The sequence below is a fragment of the Salmo salar genome, chromosome ssa13, assembly GCF_905237065.1.
Source record: "Salmo salar chromosome ssa13, Ssal_v3.1, whole genome shotgun sequence".
Taxonomy (NCBI): Eukaryota; Metazoa; Chordata; class Actinopteri; order Salmoniformes; family Salmonidae; genus Salmo; species Salmo salar.
In genome coordinates, this window is record NC_059454.1 from 61385526 (window position 1) to 61403688 (window position 18163).

At 44.0% G+C, this 18163-nt stretch overlaps 1 protein-coding gene across 11 annotated transcripts in view; it reads right to left on the reverse strand.

Annotated features, from left to right (window-relative positions):
• Positions 1-18163, reverse strand: part of LOC106567545 (protein Aster-B) — a 127759-nt gene that overhangs the window by 5690 nt on the left and 103906 nt on the right. For 7 of the 11 annotated variants that reach the window (XM_045693456.1, XM_045693455.1, XM_045693446.1 and 4 more), the window contains 10 exons: positions 7921-8005; positions 5866-5969; positions 5026-5121; positions 3055-3135; positions 2709-2824; positions 2439-2586; positions 2015-2204; positions 1645-1791; positions 1134-1258; positions 116-258 (listed from right to left, as the gene is read on the reverse strand). In XM_045693456.1, coding sequence (XP_045549412.1) covers positions 116-258; positions 1134-1258; positions 1645-1791; positions 2015-2204; positions 2439-2586; positions 2709-2824; positions 3055-3135; positions 5026-5121; positions 5866-5969; positions 7921-8005 — 1235 coding nt within the window. The remainder of the gene's footprint in view (positions 1-115; positions 259-1133; positions 1259-1644; positions 1792-2014; positions 2205-2438; positions 2587-2708; positions 2825-3054; positions 3136-5025; positions 5122-5865; positions 5970-7920; positions 8006-18163) is intronic. The other 4 variants (XM_045693457.1, XM_045693449.1, XM_045693448.1 and 1 more) reach the window with 1 other exon arrangement.

The window sequence follows — 18163 nt, forward strand, 5'->3', positions numbered from 1 at the left end:
GACAAAACGTTTTTTTTTTTTTTTTAAACAGAGTGAACTGCGGAGACGCTAACTAAACGTGTCCAATCAGAACACTCACAGGAAGTACAGACCGAAAACAGGAAATCTATCTGACCTGAGCCGACACTTCTTCTTGGCCACCCTGGTGAGCACGTAGCGGTTTAGAGTGTAGAAGTAGTCATGGTAGGGGACGTCGTGTGCTATCACCTCGGCATCTATGATGTAGCACTCGCTTTCCTGGCTGGCCTTGTACAGCGTCTAGACCACACAAATATGACACAGTTGAGTTAACAGACAAAAAAAAGGCCTATTCCGTCTATTGGTTGGCTGCAAATGACTTTCAGCTATTTGTAATCTGACAATGAACGTGGCGACTTTTCTATACGTTTTAGTGCCTTCTATAAGTGCTTAACCCCATAATGCATAATAACCCATGGCTCCCTAATGCAGCCTATGAAAATGCATACAGTACATAACCATAATAGCATTCATAATGCATTGCACACAGATGTTTTGTTTTAAAGAGTTACCACGGTGTTTGCATTTAACAGTGACATTACAGTGACTGTAGTTACAGTGTGTCAAGTGCAAACTGTTAGGTTGTTACTTTTCAGAGTAAATAACCCACGGACACTAGAGAAGCTTTAACCAAGTATATTCTTCCCAAAGGGTTCTGTACAGCTGAAATCAGACAGCAAAACATTTCAGACATCACAGTTTATATACATCCCACTTAAGACACTCCTCTTTCTCTCCAATCCTTACATTGTATGGCTCTACAGGAAGCTAATAAAGAGGGTAACAGGATTCCAAACATTTATTACTCTCTTAAGAGAATCTGTCCTCACCTCTTGACCTCAACCCCTCTTTCGTCTAATACACATCCATCTGTCTTCCCTATATCAACCCATCGCTCTCCTCTCCTCCATCAAACACATTCCAAAGCCTTCTGTCTTTCTTCAGAGAACCATTAACTTCTAACATAACACCCAGTCTCTTTCATTTCCTATCATTAATTTAATATCTCAATGTTCAAAGGTTAGCCGATTCCAACAAAGCAAAGCATGAAAACAAACCGTGTACAACATTTGAAACTGCAATGACATGCAGTGCCACTGGGGGGCTCCACTCACCTGCGTCTCAGTAACGGTGGCTGTCTTGGGGGCCAGGGGGTTCGTGAGGGAGATGGTGTACATGATCTCTCTGGTCTGGTTGCCCGTCTCCTCTTTCTCTTTCTTCCAGGGGTGATAGACTATGTCTAGATAAATAGTGAAGGTGGACAGAAAGATTAGCCCTTTACTCCTTTAACTTTTGCAAAAGTTTTAGTCCGACACACACTGAGGTTTTGTTCAATTCTTTCAAAATGCATCCTACCTGCCTCCCTTCCATTACTGATCTGTGAGTTATTGGATAAGTGAACGCGAGGTTTCCACCCTGTCGCTTTCACCAATCCAGCCATGTCAGATCAGTAAAGGAAGGAAGGAGGACAATAAGAAGGAAAGAGAGAAAGAAAGACCTTTCAACAGTATCTGAACATTGCCAGTATTCACAAAGCGTCTCAGAGTAGGAGGGCTGATCTAGGATCAGGTCCCCACCTGTCCATTTAATCTGACTCTAAAACTGGTCTGGGTACTGTGGTGTCACCTGAAAAGCGTCTCTGCTCCAGGAAGTCCCTCATGAAGGTGGACTCGGTGAAGAGGATGTCGTACATCTTGTCAACGCTGAACTCGTACACCTCGTTGATGTACTGCTTCCCATTCAGGTCCTCATGGAAGGCCTGCACCTCCCCTGCTGCGCGCGCGTGCGACACACACACACACACACACACACACACACACACACACACACACACACACACACACACACACACACACACAGAGGAAGAAGAGTAAGTGTGTGAGAGATGGGTGTGTCTGTTATACATAAACAGTGACAGTGTGCTTGAGTGAGTGAAATAGTGAATGTGTGCATGTGCGTGAGTGAGTGGGCGTGCTGGTGTGTAAGCGGCACAAACCTTCGTCGTGCGTCTCGGAGGAGTCGCTGAGCTCGGTAGGGAGGTCCTCGTTGTCGTTGAAGTCCAGCGAGGGCGAGGGGGCGGGACTACTGTGACCACTGCTCCGGTTGTCCAACCCCGGCAACTGGAGGGTCAGGAGTTCGCCATCGGGGAGACACAGGGGGAACTCGTCCACGACAGCCAAGTTAAACTATAGAGGAGGAGGGGTCATGAGTGAAGGCTCAACTGAAACCCTAGACACACTACTACTTGTGAAACTGTAAGGGCGAGCTCAGCCAGGTATAATATGTATCTTTGGTTGAAATGCCACTACTGTGGCCTGGGGTGGTCTAGCAGGCTGAGCCGCTGACGCTAGAACACTTTATGATGTTTTGGCTGTAAGTGATCCAAAGCAAGATTTGGTATAATATTCAGTGGTACTCACGGGGAGGAGTGATTCGATGGTGCTCGGACAGGGTAGGGCGTTGTTGGGGAAGGCTCTGTGAGACAACAGGGGGCTGGTGTCGCCCTTGGCGTCAGGCATCTTGGCGAAATTGGTGTCATTATCCTCCACGGGCAGCTCCTCGCAGTACCTACACCACAGGGACGTGCAACAGCTGTAGGTCAAGGTTATCAGCTCGGGGAACGATGCCAGCCTTTACGATGCATGGTGATGGGAGGTCGCGGTGTGTGTGTGTATGTGGGCAAAACTCACCCCATGGTATTGAAGTCATCGTCCGGCGGCACGTAGTCCTCGTCGTCACTGGTCAGACCCAGCTCGTTGCCATAACACTGATGGACAAAGTGCCACAATTCTTTGGGACACAAGGGCTTAGGGGGATAGAGAGAGAGAGAGAGAGAGAGAGAGAGAGAGAGAGAGAGAGAGAGAGAGAGAGAGATAGAAAAGAGGAGATGGAGGGAGGAAAGAGAGAGAAGAAGGAGGGATAAGAAAACGAAGGGGAAAAGGGTACGTTTTGACTAAATTGGCAACAATACACACTAGTGCTCCCCGGTCTTTTAGTTTAATGGAAAGTGAACTATCATAAATGTAACAGTCTTACCTTTTCTAGCAGAGCATTCTGCCATAGTCTGAACATCATCATGTATGTCCGGTCCCTCGCTCCGAACGAGGTGAAAAAGTGCTGTGGGAAGCAAGAAAAATAAAGGATATGACATCACCAACCTGATAGAAAAGCCATGTGTATATGTACCTTTGTGTATAGTGCCTTCAGAAAGTATTCATAACCCTTGACTTGTTTCACATTTTGTTCTGTTACAGCATTAATTCAAAATTTATTAAATTGTTGTTGTTTTTTCCACCCATTACACACAATACTCCATAATGAAAAAGTGAAAACATATTTATATACATTTTTGCACATTTATTGAAAATGAAATAGAAATATCTCATTTACATAATATTCACACCCCTGAGTCAATACTTTGTAGAAGCACCTTTGGCAGTGATTACAGCTGTGAGTCTTTCTGGGTATGTCTCTAAGAGCTTTCCACACCTGGATTATGCAACATTTTCCCATTATTCTTTTCAAAATTCTTCAACCTCTGTCAAATTGGCTGTTGATCATTGCTAGATGGGGCGGGGCGGGGCGGGGCAGGGCAGGGCGGGGCGGGGCGGAGCGGGGTGGGGCAGCAGGTAGCCTAGTGGTTATAGCGTTGGGCCAGTAACCGAAAGGTTGCTAGATCAAATCCCAGAGCTGACAAGGTAAAATTCTGTCGTTCTGCCCCTGAAGAAGGCAGTTAGCCCACTGCCTTCTTCAGGGGCCATCATTGTAAATAAGAATTTGTTCTTAACTGACTAGTTAAATAGACAACGATTTTCAAGTCTCGCCATCAATTTTCAAGTAGATTTAAGTCAAAACTGAATCTCGACCACTCAGGATCATTCACTGTCTTTTTGGTAAGCAACTCCCATGTAGATTTGGACTTGATTGGTGCATTTATCTCCCAGTGTCTGGTGGAAAGCAGACTGAGCCAGGTTTTCCTCTAGGATTTTGTCTGTGCTTAGCTCCATTCTGTTTACTTTTTATCCCGAAAAACTCCCCGGTCATTAACAAGTACAAGCATACCCATAACATGATGCAGCCACCACTATGCTTGAACATATGGAGAGTGGTACTGAGTAATGTGTTGTATTGGATATGCCCCAAACATTCAAGACAAAAAGTTAATTGCTTTGCCACATTTTCTGCAGTATTACTTTAGTGTCTTGTTGCAAACAGGATGCATGTTTTGGAATATTTTTTTTCTGAACAAAATTCCTTCTTTTTACTCTGTCAATTAGGTTAGGATTGTGGAGTAACTACAATGTTGTTGATCCATCCTCAGTTTTCTCCTATCACAGCCATTAAACCATTTTTCAAGTCACCATTGACCTCATGGTGAAATCCCTGAGTGGTTTTCTTCCTCTCCGGCAACTGAGTTAGGAAGGACGCCTGTATCTTGCAGTGACTGGGTGTATTGATACACCATCCAAAGTGTAATTAATAACTTCACCATGCTCAAAGGAATATTCAATGTATTTTTTCATCTTCCAATAGGTGCCCTTCTTTGCGAGGCATTGGAAAACTTCCCTGGTCTTTGTGGTTGAATCTGTGTTTGAAATTCATTGCTCGACTGAGGGACCTTACAGATAATTGTATGTGTGTGGTAGAGAGATGAGGTAGTCATAGAAAAATCATGTAAAACACAAAAACAATCTTTCTTGCACACATGTTAAGCAAATCTTTACTCCTGAACTTATTTAGGCTTGCCATAACAACGAGTTTGAATACTTATTGATTCAAGACATTTCAGTTTTTCATTTTTTAAAATTATTTAGTTAAAATTTAAAAAATCCACTTTGACATTATGGGGTATTGTGTGAAGGCTGGTGATAAAAAAAACTCTATTTAATCCATTTTAAATCAGGATTTAACACAACAACATGTGTAAAAAGTCAAGGGGTGTTAATACTTTCTGAAGGCACTGTATGTGCATGTGTGTGTGTGTATATGTGTGTGTCCAGTGCTGACCTTGTCATTGTCAGTGCACAGCTGGATAGCGTTGGGAATGAGGCGGGCCGTCTTCTCCTTGGTCATGCTGCAGATATCCTTCAGCCGCACCGTCAGCTAGAGAGAGGGGGAGAGAGAAACTGTGTAAGACTACAGATAACACATTCAGTTACAGTCCGTGACTGGGAAAATAAAAGAATGGGGTCCTCAACAACACTTATTTTGGTATACAGCGGAGGGAAATGTAACCATACTCAAATTCATAGACAGCGCTCTAGATGCAAGAACTGACCGGCCATGGCATCCAAGAGATTATATGGTTTGAACCATATTTTTCAGCTATACATTGTTTGTTTACATTATTGTTGCTTGTTAACAATGAAATAATAAAATCTTACATATATATTTTTATTTTATTTATTTAACTAGGCAAGTCAGTTTAGAACAAATTATTTGTTACAATGTTGGCCTACACTGGCCAAACCCGGACAACGCTGGGCCAATTGTGCCCCGCCCTATGGGACTCCCAATCACAGCCGGTTGTGATACAGTCTGGATTCAAACCAGGGTGTCTGTAGTGATGCCTCAAGCACTGAGATGCAGTGCCTTAGACAGCTGCACCACTCGGGAGCCAAATGTTATAATAAGACAGAAATTAAATAGATTCCCAAATCTTAGACGGTAGCTTTAATACTGCAGTTTATGGAACAAACCAAGCAAATCAAATCTGTTTAATTTTAAGTCGAATACCTTCTATTTATAGAAAATAGATAACCTCATTCTTATGTATAGGCTAACTTGGGACAGTAAGGGACAGAGTAACCTAGTGTAGAGAACGGTAAAAGAAACTAAAGTCCATACCAGCGTTTCCCAGCGGAAGATGTTGCTATAGAAACAAATCCAGTTTTCCGAGACGTAGAGGCGCCCCTGCAGCAGGATATCTCTTTGCAGGGCACAGGAGTAGTCTGCCACACAGGGTCAAAGGTCATCCGGTTATTAAAGGTCATGGGGTTATTAGAAGCTCATCGCTCTACCAATAAATATAAAACATATGCAGATCAAACATCTATCCAGTCTATTTATGTTATCATGCCAACGCCTTGTCACTCATTATCATGCCAAACAGTCTGGCTTCATTAATGATAGAATGTTCATATTTGAAGATTGCTGTGAAGCCAGGCTGTTTGGCTTGACAATGACAGAAATGGAGTTGGCAAGAGCACAAACAGATCTAGGACTAGGCTGCATCTATGCACATTTGAGCTTCAAAATAGCTCCCATGGCAGAAAAAGCCACCTGATCGTATGAAACGGAATCTGGGGCCTGTACATTCTGTTCAGAAATGTGTTGTGTAGAACAGGTATGATTGTCTGCCGGGTAGAATAGGGACTTGCATTAGCTCTACTGGTTAAATTTCTATCTGGATTGTTGTTAATGTTTCACATCAGTGAATACATTTGTGGTGTGGTAACAGTGTACATTATGTCACTCAAAACTCAGTTTGTCTGGCGTTTGCACTGCAGACACCAAAAGAAGTCGAGGGACATGGAGATTTTAAATCACTTAAAGAGCCGTACTATTGAAGACACAGAAAATAAAACCTGGGTCATGTTCAGTAGGGAGAAAATATATCGACACGGGGAGTTAATATCTGAACTTGTCCAATAAGAACACAGGTTTCCTTGTTGCGTGGTGAAATGTTTTTGCTATGGTGTGTGCTACTGAACACCATCCTGGTGTTACAGAAAAAATATGAAGATATACTGAACAAAATTATAAATACCATATGCAACAATTTGAAAGATACAGTTCATATAAGGAAATCATTCAATTGAAATAAATTCGTAAGGCCCTAATCTATGGATTTCACGACTGGGAATAAAGATATCTTAATACCTTAATAAAAAAAAGGTAGGGGTGTGGATCAGAAAAGCAGTATCTAGTATGACCACCATTTGCCTCATGCAGCTTGACACATCTCCTTCGCATAGAGTTGATCAGGCTGTTGATTGTGGCCTGTGGAATGTTGTCCCACTCCTCTTCAATGGCTGTGCGAAGATGCTGGATATCGGCGGGGAACTGGAACACGGTGACGTACACGTCGATCCAGAGCATTCCAAACATGCTCAATGGGTGACACGTCTTGTGATTATGCAGGCCATGGAAGAACTGGGACAGCTTCCGGGAATTGTGTACAGATCCTTGTGACATGGGGCCGTGTATTATCATACTGAAACATGAGGTGATGGCGGAGGAAATAATTGCACGACATTGGACCTTAGGATCTCGTCACAGTATCTCTGTGCATTCAAATTGCCATCGCTGAAAATGCAATTGTGTTCATTGTCCATAGCTTATACCTGCCATAACCCCACCGCCACCATGGGGCACTCTGTTCACAACGTTTACATCAGCAAACCGCTCGCCCACATGACGCCATACATGTGGTCTGCGGTTCTGTAAAACGATGTTGGAGGCGATATATGGTAGAGAAATTAACATTCCATTCTCTGGCAACAGCTCTCGTAGACATTCCTGCAGTCAGCATGTCAATTGCACGCTCCCTCAAAACTTGAGACATCTGTGGCATTGTGTTGTGACAAAACTGCACATTTTAGAGTGGCCTTTTATTGCCCCCAACACAAGGTGCACCTGTGTAATGATCATGCTGTTTAATCATCTTCTTGATATCCCACACCTGTCAGGTGGATGGATTATCTTGGCAAAGGAGAAATGCTCACTAACAGGGATGTAAAACATTTGTGCACAACATTTTTGAGAAATACGCTTTTTGTGCATATGAAACATTTCAGGGATCTTTTATTTCTGCTTATGCAACATGGGACCAACACTTTACATATTGCGTTTATATTTTTGTTCAGTATAGTTTTTCATTGATCATTCCATCTTACTCACCCACAATGAGGCGTTCTGAGTCGGGTAGCTGCTTGAAGAGTTTTCTGAAGTCCTCATTGCGTTGCTTATACGTGGGACTCAATACCTGCAGCGGGGAGAGAGGGATAACATAAAACACATTGAGAGAGACAACCCATTTACACAAAAGTAGTCTACTCATTAATATAAATACACACATAAAATATTTTATAAACACAAGAAAGTGTAATCCCCCCACCGATAGCAAGGAACAAACGGTGAACGTATTTACTTATTTGAATATCATGGGTTGTGCCCAGTCATTTTTTCTGAAAATTGTAGTAGACTCCATTCAGTGATTTGACCATGGCTACTGCATGCCTTGACTCAAACTATGTGTGTCCTCTCTTTCCCTACAAATGGTCCGAGCCTGAAATCACCCAGAACCTCCTATCACAAACTAAACAAGCACTCTAAAATATGCTAATAATACCCCAGCTTCAGCTGGAGTTCCCCCTCTCTTTCTCTCTGCCTCTCTTCCTCTCTGTCTCTCTTTCTCTCTGTCTCTCTTTCTCTCTGTCTCTGTCTCTCTTTCTCTCTGTCTCTCTTTCTCTCTGTCTCTCTGTCTCTCTTTCTCTCTGTCTCTCTTTCTCTCTGTCTCTCTGTCTCTCTGTCTCTCTGTCTGTCTTTCTCTCTGTCTGTCTTTCTCTCTGTCTCTCTTTCTCTCTGTCTCTCTTTCTCTCTGTCTCTCTGTCTCTCTTTCTCTCTTTCTCTCTGTCTCTCTGTCTCTCTTTCTCTCTGTCTCTCTTTCTCTCTGTCCCTCTTTCTCTCCCTCTCACTGAAAGGAGAGATTCAGATAAACACATTTTCTTCCAGAGTGCTGCTGACCACTGCCCAGTCTGCCTGTCTCTCCACACACAAACACTGCATTCTTTAGCCTGAAAAGGGAGGGAATGCAGCCAACAAGCCCTCAGAGTGGTGGTGATGGTGGTGGACTGGACACACATCACCTTGGGTCACTCTAACCACCCCAGTGCTCTGTAAGGTAAGCGCCATTGGCCTAGAACTAAAGCTAGTGTTACTTTGCTGGCTACACAGTTGGATAGCGGGTACAACCACTTTAAAATGGAGATTGGCCCTGGGCATGCTGTCACAGCAACGGATATAGGAGATGAGCTCTCTAGTACATCTCTATGGGTCTACCCTATGAGCCTAATGTAATTAGTTTGTAAGGAGTGATAAGATCGTTTTCAGAGCAGATGATACAAGAGAAAGAATATGGATCTATGGATAGAGACACAAGTATATACACTAACAGTAAAAAGTTTGGACACACCAACTCATTCAAGGATTTTTCTTTATTTAAAAAAAATGTTACATTGTAGAATAATAGTGAAGACATCAAAACTATGAAATAAGACATATGGAATCATGTAGTAACCAAAATAGTGTTAAACAAATCAAAATATATTTTAGATTTTAGATTCTTCAAAGTAACCACCCTTTGCCTTGACGACAGCTTTGCACATTCTTGGCATTGTCTCAACCAGCTTCACCTGGAATGCTTTTCCAACAGTCTTGAAGGAGTTCCCACATATGCTGAGCACTTGTTGGCTGCTTTTCCTTCACTCTGCGGTCCAACTCATCCCAAACCATCTCAATTTGGTTGAGGTCAGGTGATTGTGGAGGCCAGGTCATCTGATGCAGCACTCCATCACTCTTCTTCTTGGTCAAATAGCCCTTACACAGCCTGGGGGTGTGTTGGGTCATTGTGCTGTTGAAAAACAAATGATAGTCCCACTAAGCGTAAACTAGATGGGATGGCGTATTGCTGCAAAATGCTGTGGTAGCCATGCTGGTTAAGTGTGCCTTGAATTCTAAATAAATCACTGACAGTGTCACCAGCAAAGCACCCCCCACACCATCACACCTTCTCCTCCATGCTTCACGGTGGGAACCACACATGCCGAAATCATCCATTCACCTACTATGCATCTCACAAAGACACGGCGGTTGGAACCAAAAATCTCAAATGTGGACAGATTTCCACCCGTCTAATGTCCATTGCTCGTGTTTCTTGGCCCAAGAAAGTCTCTTCTTCTTATTGGTGTCCTTTAGTAGTGGTTTCTTTGCAGTAATTCGACCATGGCCTGATTCACGCATACTCCTCTGAACAGTTGATGTTGAGATGTGTCTGTTACTTGAACTCTGTGAAGCATTTATTTGGGCTGCAATGTCTGAGGTGCAATTAACTCTAATGAACTCATCCTCTACAGCAGAGATAACTCTGGGTCTTCCTTTCCTGTGGCGGTCCTCTTGAGAGCCAGTTTCATCATAGCGTTGATGGTTTTTGTGACTGCACTTGAAGAATCTTTAAAAGTTTTGGAAATTTAACGGATTGACTGACCTTCATGTCTTAAAGTAATGATGGACTGTCATTTCTCTTTGCTTATTTGAGCTGTTCTTGCCATAATATGGACTTGGTCTTTTTCCAAATAGCCCTATCTTCTGTATACCGCCCCTACCTTGTCGCAACACAACTGATTGGCTCAAACACATTAAGGAGGAAAGAAATCCCACAAATCCCACAAATTTAACATGGCACACCTTTTAATTGAAATACATTCCAGGTGACTACCTCATGAAAATGGTTGAAAAAACGCCAAGAGTGTGCAAAGCTGTCATCAAGACAAAGGGTGGCTACTTTGAAGAATCTCAAATATATTCTGATTTGTTTAACATTTTTTCGGTTACTACATGATTCCATATGTGTTATTTCATAGTTTCTACAACGTAGAAAATAGTAAAAATAAAGAAAAACCCTGGAATGAGTAGGTATGCCCAAACTTTTGACTGGTACTGTATATATACAAAAGTATGTGTACACCCCTTCAAATGAGTGGATTTGGCTATTTCAGCCTCAACCGTTGCAGACAGGTGTATAAAATCGAGCACACAGTCATGCAATCTCCATAGACAAACATTGGCAGTAGAATTGCTTACTGAAGAGCTCAGTGACTTTCAATGTGGCACTGTCATAGAATGCCACCTTTCCAACAAGTCAGTTAGTCAAATTTCTGCTCTGCTAGAGCTGCCCTGGTCAACTGTAAGTGCTGATAATGTGAAGTGGAAACATCTAGGAGCGGCTCAGCCGCGAAGTGGTAGGCCACACAAGCTCACAGAACGGGACCGCCGACTGCTGAAACGCGTAAAATCATCTGTCCTCGGTTGCAACACTCACTACCAAGTTCCAAACTGCCTCTGGAAGCAATGTCAGCACAATAACCATTCATCAGGAGCTTCATGAAATGGGTTTCCATGGCCGAGCAGCTGCACACAAGCCTAAGAACATCATGCTTAATGCCAAGTGGTGTAAGTGGTGTAAGAGTGGTGTAAGCGCGCCGCCATTGGACTCTTGAGCAGTGGAAACGCGTTCTCTGGAGTGATGAATAACGCTTCACCATCTGGTAGTCTGATGAATCTGGGTTTGGCGGATGCCAGGAGAACGCTACCTGCCCTTTGCTGTTTCAGCATGACAATGCCCCAGTGCACATTGTGAGGCCCATACAGAAATGGTTCGTCGAGATGGGTGTGGAAGAGCCTGCACAGAACCCTGAGGTCAACCCCATTAAACCACTTTGGGATGAATTGGAACACCGACTGCGAGCCAGGGCTAATCGCCCAACATCAGTGCCTGACCTCAGTAATGCTCTTGTGTCTGAATGGAAGCAAGTACCCGCAGCAATGTTCCAACGTCTAGTGGAAAGCCTTCCCAGAAGAGTGGAGGCTGTTAAAGCAGCAATATGGCCCAACTCCATATTAATGTCCATGATTTTATAATTAGATGTTCGCCGAACAGGTGTCAACATACTTTTGGTCATGTAGTGTGTATATATATATATATTAGTGATTGGATATTATAGCCTACATGTTCAAATATGTAGCTGATCATCGAGATGAAAATCGCACATCAAACAATACATTCAGGGCTATCAAACAAGCTCTTTCTTTAGCTCATCACTGAGGTATTTTCTGAGGCAGACGGTTCTAGAAAAGACCAGCCTCACTTTGTAAAACATCGGACCACCTGGAGTACTGAAAGCCCATCCACACTTCACTGTTAAGAGTATGTTGACACATTCTCCACACGTGGCTTGTCTCAAATGCTTCCTGACAGAGCTGTACCCTTTTCACACTATTGTGCCGATAATACCATACGGCCGTTCTTTTGTTTTTTACAGTGTCCTCTGCAGCATGGTTCCAGCAACTATGGTTTATGCCATACCAGGCAAGGTGCCGTATGTACTATCTAACAAGCATCACAGAGTAGGAGTGCTGATCTAGGAACAGGTCCCCCCTCTCCAGGCAATTGTATTCATTGTGATCTAAAATAATTTCTTCTCTAAGACCCTTGATACATTTGGCCCTAGTACAGTTCAGCTTGGCTCGGCTCAGTGATGTGAAAAGAGTACAAGTCAAACATCTTCACTCTCTGGCTCTGAACCACGGACCCGTAGTTAACCACAGTCCAGTTTTAGGCTGTATCACAACCGGCCGTGATTGGGAGACCCATAGGGCGGCGCCGGGTTAGGCCGTCATTGTAAATAAGAATTTGTTCTTAACTGACTTGCCTAGTAAAGTAAAGGTTCAATAAATAAAATCAAATAAATATAAAGACCAAAACAACTCTAGTGATTCATTGCTATGCAAGGCTCTGAGCAATTAAGGTCCTGTTTCAAATGGGCCCTGGTCAAAAGTAGTGCACTGGATTCTAATGCCGTACAAAACAATGACCGCGGCCGCAAGTTGACCACAAGTCTCTTTGCAGCACGGCACAGACGTAGCACCGACTAGATTATCAACTTAGAATTCTCAAACTTTAACCCCCACCCCCAAAACCCTTCCGCCCCCACACCCGTCTCCACCCCAGCTCAATGGAGGGTGACTTACGGCTGGGACCCTCTCTGACTCCCAGTCCCAGGTCTCCCACTGGGCCGGGGCCTCGGCCTGGGTCTCATCTTCGTGTGGCTGAGGGATAGCCTCCCAGTCAGACAGACACTCCCAGTCTGTCCCATTCTCTGTCTCTGTGTCCATGCTGACTGAAATATCCATGGCCTGGGCCTCTATGTTCTTCTGGCTCTCACCCCTCCCCTCCCTCTTATTTCCTTTCTGTCTTTTCTCTGGTCAGAGGTGTGAGCAGTGTCTCTAAGCCTGGAGAGCGGTCGGTGCTGGTCTGGTATTCCCCCTTTGTCGTTGGAGTGGAATTCTTTGCTGTCTCTGAGAGCCAAGTGTTTTTTAGGCCTGGATCATGATTCTGATTGCTCCCTTAGATGCACACACACACACATGGGCACGCGCACACACACAGAGCCTAGGCTGCTGTTGACCTGCAGTAACCTCAACCCTCCGGGGGAGTGGTTGTTTGTCATCAGCCCCTCCCTTTCTCTCTCCTCTAGTATGGTCAGAACTAATCCAAAACGTCTCTGAACCCTCCCAAAGAGCCTTGGGAATCAGAGATATATGGAATGATATCTGTCACAACTACAGGTCGACCACTACAGGTAGCTAGCAGAGCTTTAGAGCTCAGTACAACTTAAAAAGACGGAATTACTAACAACATATTTCACACAACTCCGTACTCAAGAATGAAGGAATGTGAACGTTTCCTAACGCTCTAAAAACTGTAGAATCTAGAAACTATAGGTGTACCTGCTATCACACACACCCACATTCATGACTGAAATGTAACTCATGTAAACCCTGGTGACCAGTGGCAAGCGGAAGGCTACTGCTTTCTCCAGCTAAAAGTCCAGGCTGGGAGATAGCGAGAACTCCAGATGACAGCGTCAATAATTACTCTGATAAATCCATAAAGTACAGTTAGGCATGTGTCCACAATGTAAACTGAGAAACTTATTTACACTCAGGAAAGCAGGAGACCCCTTTTTCTGGAATGGGAATGTCCCCCACCCTCCACCCTCTCTCTCTGTTCCTGTTTTTGGGGAAAGTTGATCCCCCTTCGTAAGTCTTGAGAGGCCTGTTGAGCCAGGTGCGCCGGTTGGTCCGGGTTAAGAACGGTCTAAGACCATGTCAGGACCAAGTTTAACCCGGGTTAAGACGAGGTTAAGACCTGGGATAGACACAGGACAAGCCTCCAGTCAGTTAAAGATTTCAGAGGTAAATGCAACAATGCTTTGTAGTCTGGAATCAATGGATGGACCCGTGATGCTTTTAAGATGTTGGTTTAAAACAGTCCTCTTCACATGGAGTGTAGAGCCATCTTATACGTCCAGGATAGAGATACCTAGGGAGCTAAGACACTGCAGTCCCCAAAGTAATTTCAGAGAGTGATACCTCCAAAGGTGCTGTAGAAAGGCATGGTCTCCTCAAATTATTTCCCAAAAGCAATATTTATCCCAACATATCAAAACACACACAATCCACATGGAGGGGAAAAAAAGAAGATCTTTCCACACTGACACCGAGAAACCATACAAGCCCAGCTGAAGCAGTCTCAACATCTAAAAATCCAATTGAGAAAATCAAAATATAATCCCAAAACAAAAAGAGCAGTAGCCTCTCGCTCTCTCTCCTTCTCTCACTCTCAGTCGTATTCCAATGTGTGAAAACGGACACACACACAACGTCTTTGTCCTCAGTGAGAGAGCAGAAAACAGAAAAATCCTCTTGGCCAGTCTGGGATGCTTTAGCTTGTCCAGTGAAGGGCCAGCTACTCATCAATGAAAGTGGTCAACAGTGCATCCCAGGACAGAGCGTAAACCCTGTGACTGACCACACGGACCACTGCACACTACTGACCAAACCACAACAGAGCTCATAGCAGGACTCTAGTCCTACTGCTGAAATTGCGCGCTTTCTCTCTCTCTCTCTCTCTCTGCTTTATAACAAAAAAGCTGTGTAGGAGGAGCGAGCGTGTGAGTGTGTTTTTGTGTTAAGGGAGAGAGAGAAAAGAGAGAGAGAGAGAGAGAGAGAGAGAGAGAGAGAGGGAGAGGAGGGGAGGGGAAATGGGAGGGACCTAGCCCAGTGGGTGGGGTGGGTGTAGAGGGGTACTTGAGTGCAGCAGGAGTGAGTTTGAGTGTGTCTCTGTGTTTCTGCAATGTGAGTGTGTGCGCGTTTTGAGCAGTGTGCCTGCCGTGGGTGCCTGTATGGTTTTATGGGTATGAACCCCGTCCAAAAACCCTTCTCCCTCTCCTCCTCCTTGTCCAGTCCCTCCCTTTCTCCTTCTCTCTCCCTCCTTCTCAGCCTGTCAGAAACCCTGTTTCTACCCCACCCCATGGTGGCCCAACACATCACAACAACACTTCAGGAAGTTTAGAGAACCAATTGACTTCCTTGAAAAAGCCCTTTCTTTGCCTACTCAATGAACTGAGTTGACCCCTATGGGTCTCTATGCGAAGACCCAGAGGATACACTGTATCCACATACGTGTGTGTGTGTGTGTGTGTGTGTGTGTGTGTGTGTGTGTGTGTGTGTGTGTGTGTGTGTGTGTGTGTGTGTGTGTGTGTGTGTGAGTGTCCGTCCTGAGGTCCCGACTTGAACCACAAAGGCTTTTCCTCTTATGATACACAGTGTGAATTTATTTTCCAGGAAAAGTGAGGGAGGCAACCATGAATTCAGAGGTTATGTGTGCAGAGAGAGAGAGCGCAGCACACAGAAGTACCCATTGTATGTATTTGTGTGTGTGTGTGTGTGTGTGTGTGTGTGTGTCTGTGTGTGTGTTTTATCTATAGTGTAAACATTGTAGTATTGCCAAGGACAACTCCCCTGCCAGATCGCTCTCTTTCTCTAAATCTTTTTCTCTCCCTCCCACTCCCTATATCTCAGGACATGGGGTGAATGAACTCCAAAGACCCTCTGATGGACGGGGATTTGGAGTTAGGGCCGTCGGAGGCGCCTACACTCATACCAGAAAAGTGATTCATACAGCTACACTGCCCTCCCCCCAACCTGACTCTCCACCTTCACCCTCTCTCCCCTCCCCCTCGTCTCCCCCCACACAAACATCTGGCTGAGACCTTGCAGTCTCTCTGTGACATTACCCAAAGGAACCAGGGACACACTGTAGCAAAACGTTTTGAAATAGAAAATGAAAAGGAGTGTGTCTTAATAGACAAGTGTAAGAAGTACCTCCACATTTCACTCTGTTTTAAAATGTTTTCTTTCTACTGAACATGACTCAGTGCGTAGGATAATAGCCTACATATATCATTGTCACTGGGTGCATTAGGGGTGACTCTGGGTGCATCTCCTCTCCCCTTTTTTTTTCTGGTAAGACTGCCAATGATAGAATGGTTGAAGTCAAAATCCATTGAACACATTGCAGAGAATAGAAACAATATGTTTTTTCCAGTATGTACCTGGAACAATATGCTATTATAAGCTGTGTGAACAACCCTAGACAGGCAGCCATAGTCAACTATAGCTTGTCTATTGACTGGGTGTGTTTCAAATCAAATCCCATTTTATTTGTCATATGCTTCCTATACAACAGGTGTAGACTAACAGTGAAATGCTTACATACCGATCCTTTTTTTTGTTACCTCTTTGAAGTCACACAGATCACAGATTGTGTATTTAAATGATAATGCCCTCGAAGTCGGTGTTTTGAGGATATTGCCACCGTGCCAATATATCCCCAATCACTTTTATAGAACGGGTAGCCAACATATGCAAATAATGATGGACATATTTTCATAAAAACACTTATTTTGACGAATTTATTCATACTATTTCATCCTTACACAAGATATAGTCCTGTCACAAATCTAGGGCTGCTACCCAAGCCCGGCTGGTCATTCGTTCTGTCGGTTTGGTTGCTAGAGACGCGACCCAGTCATTCAGTCTTTTTGTTCTGTATCTATGGACGCGACCTAGTTGTTCGTTCTAAATGTTCCATTGTCATATTGGCTGGCAACATTTTTATCCCTTGCTTGCTAGCTAGCCAACTATAGCTAATTTACAGTCACATCAAACAGTGCAGCCAGAATAACAACAGTAGCTGCATTTGCACTTGTTTAAGCTGTTTTCTAGTGACATTTATTTGGATACATACATAACAATGAGCTAATGAGGCACGATTTCGCCTGGCATAGAAAATGTGCTCTCTCGTCAGGACACTGTTGTTCAGAGGAGCTAGCCAACAACACAGCTAACACAATCACTTCAAACTGAAGCTGGAAAGACTGCAAACTAGCTGCACTTCATTTCGTTTTACCTTTCTTCAATTGACATTTCTTTGTATATATCCATAAAAATTATGCCAGCTGATTCATGATTTCGACTGGCTGAGAAATGCTGTCTGCCTGTCTGTCTCGTCCCAACTCCCGACACATTCATTACTATGGGACAGCTGGAGGTGGAATTTGAACATTGAAACAATGTTACAAATGTCGGAGAGACACACAGCAAGGTTTTTACAATTGAAATAAATTCATTAGGTCCAACACTTTACATGTTGCGTTTATATTTTTGTTTAGAATAAATATAGGTAGGTGTAAAGTGACTAGGCAATAGGATAGATAATAGATAGTAGCATCATCGTATGTGATGAATATGAAAGTGTGAGTGTGGCTTCAGTATGCATGTGTGCGCGTGTTATGTGTGTGTGGGCGTATGTATAGTGTGTGTGTGTTGGGGTGTCAGTAAATATGTGTGAGTGTGTGGGTATAGTCCAATGTGTGTGCATAGAGTCAGTGCAAGTTGTTAGTACAAAAAAAGGTCAATGCAGGTAGTCCAGGTAACCATTTGATTAGCTATTTAGCAGATTTGTTTAGCAGTCTTATGGCATGGGGGTAGAATCTGTTAATTGTCCTTTTGGTTCCAGACTTGGTGCACTGGTAAACGCGTGCCGTGCGGTAGCATAGAGTCTATGGCTTGGCTGGCTGGAGTCTCTGACACCGCCTGGTATAAAGGTCCTGGATGGCAGGGAGCTCGGCCCGTACTTACCAACCTCTGTAGCGCCTTGCGGTCAGGTGCCTTGCAGTTTCCGTACCAAGCGGTGATGCAACCCGTCAAGATGCCCTCAATTGTGCAGCTGTAGAACTTTTTGAGGATCTGAGGGCCCATGCCAAATCTTTTCAGCCTCCTGATGGGGAAGAGGTGCTGTCGTTTGGGCTATCATGCAGTGAAACTGCACAGTTCTAACTTCATCCCCCTTTTCTTTTACAGTTTCTTTTTCCGTTCATTTCTCTGGCTGTGTGGAGAGGTCTGTGTTTCTTAGACCTCGTGGTCATAATGTATCCTATCCTCATAATGTATCCTATCC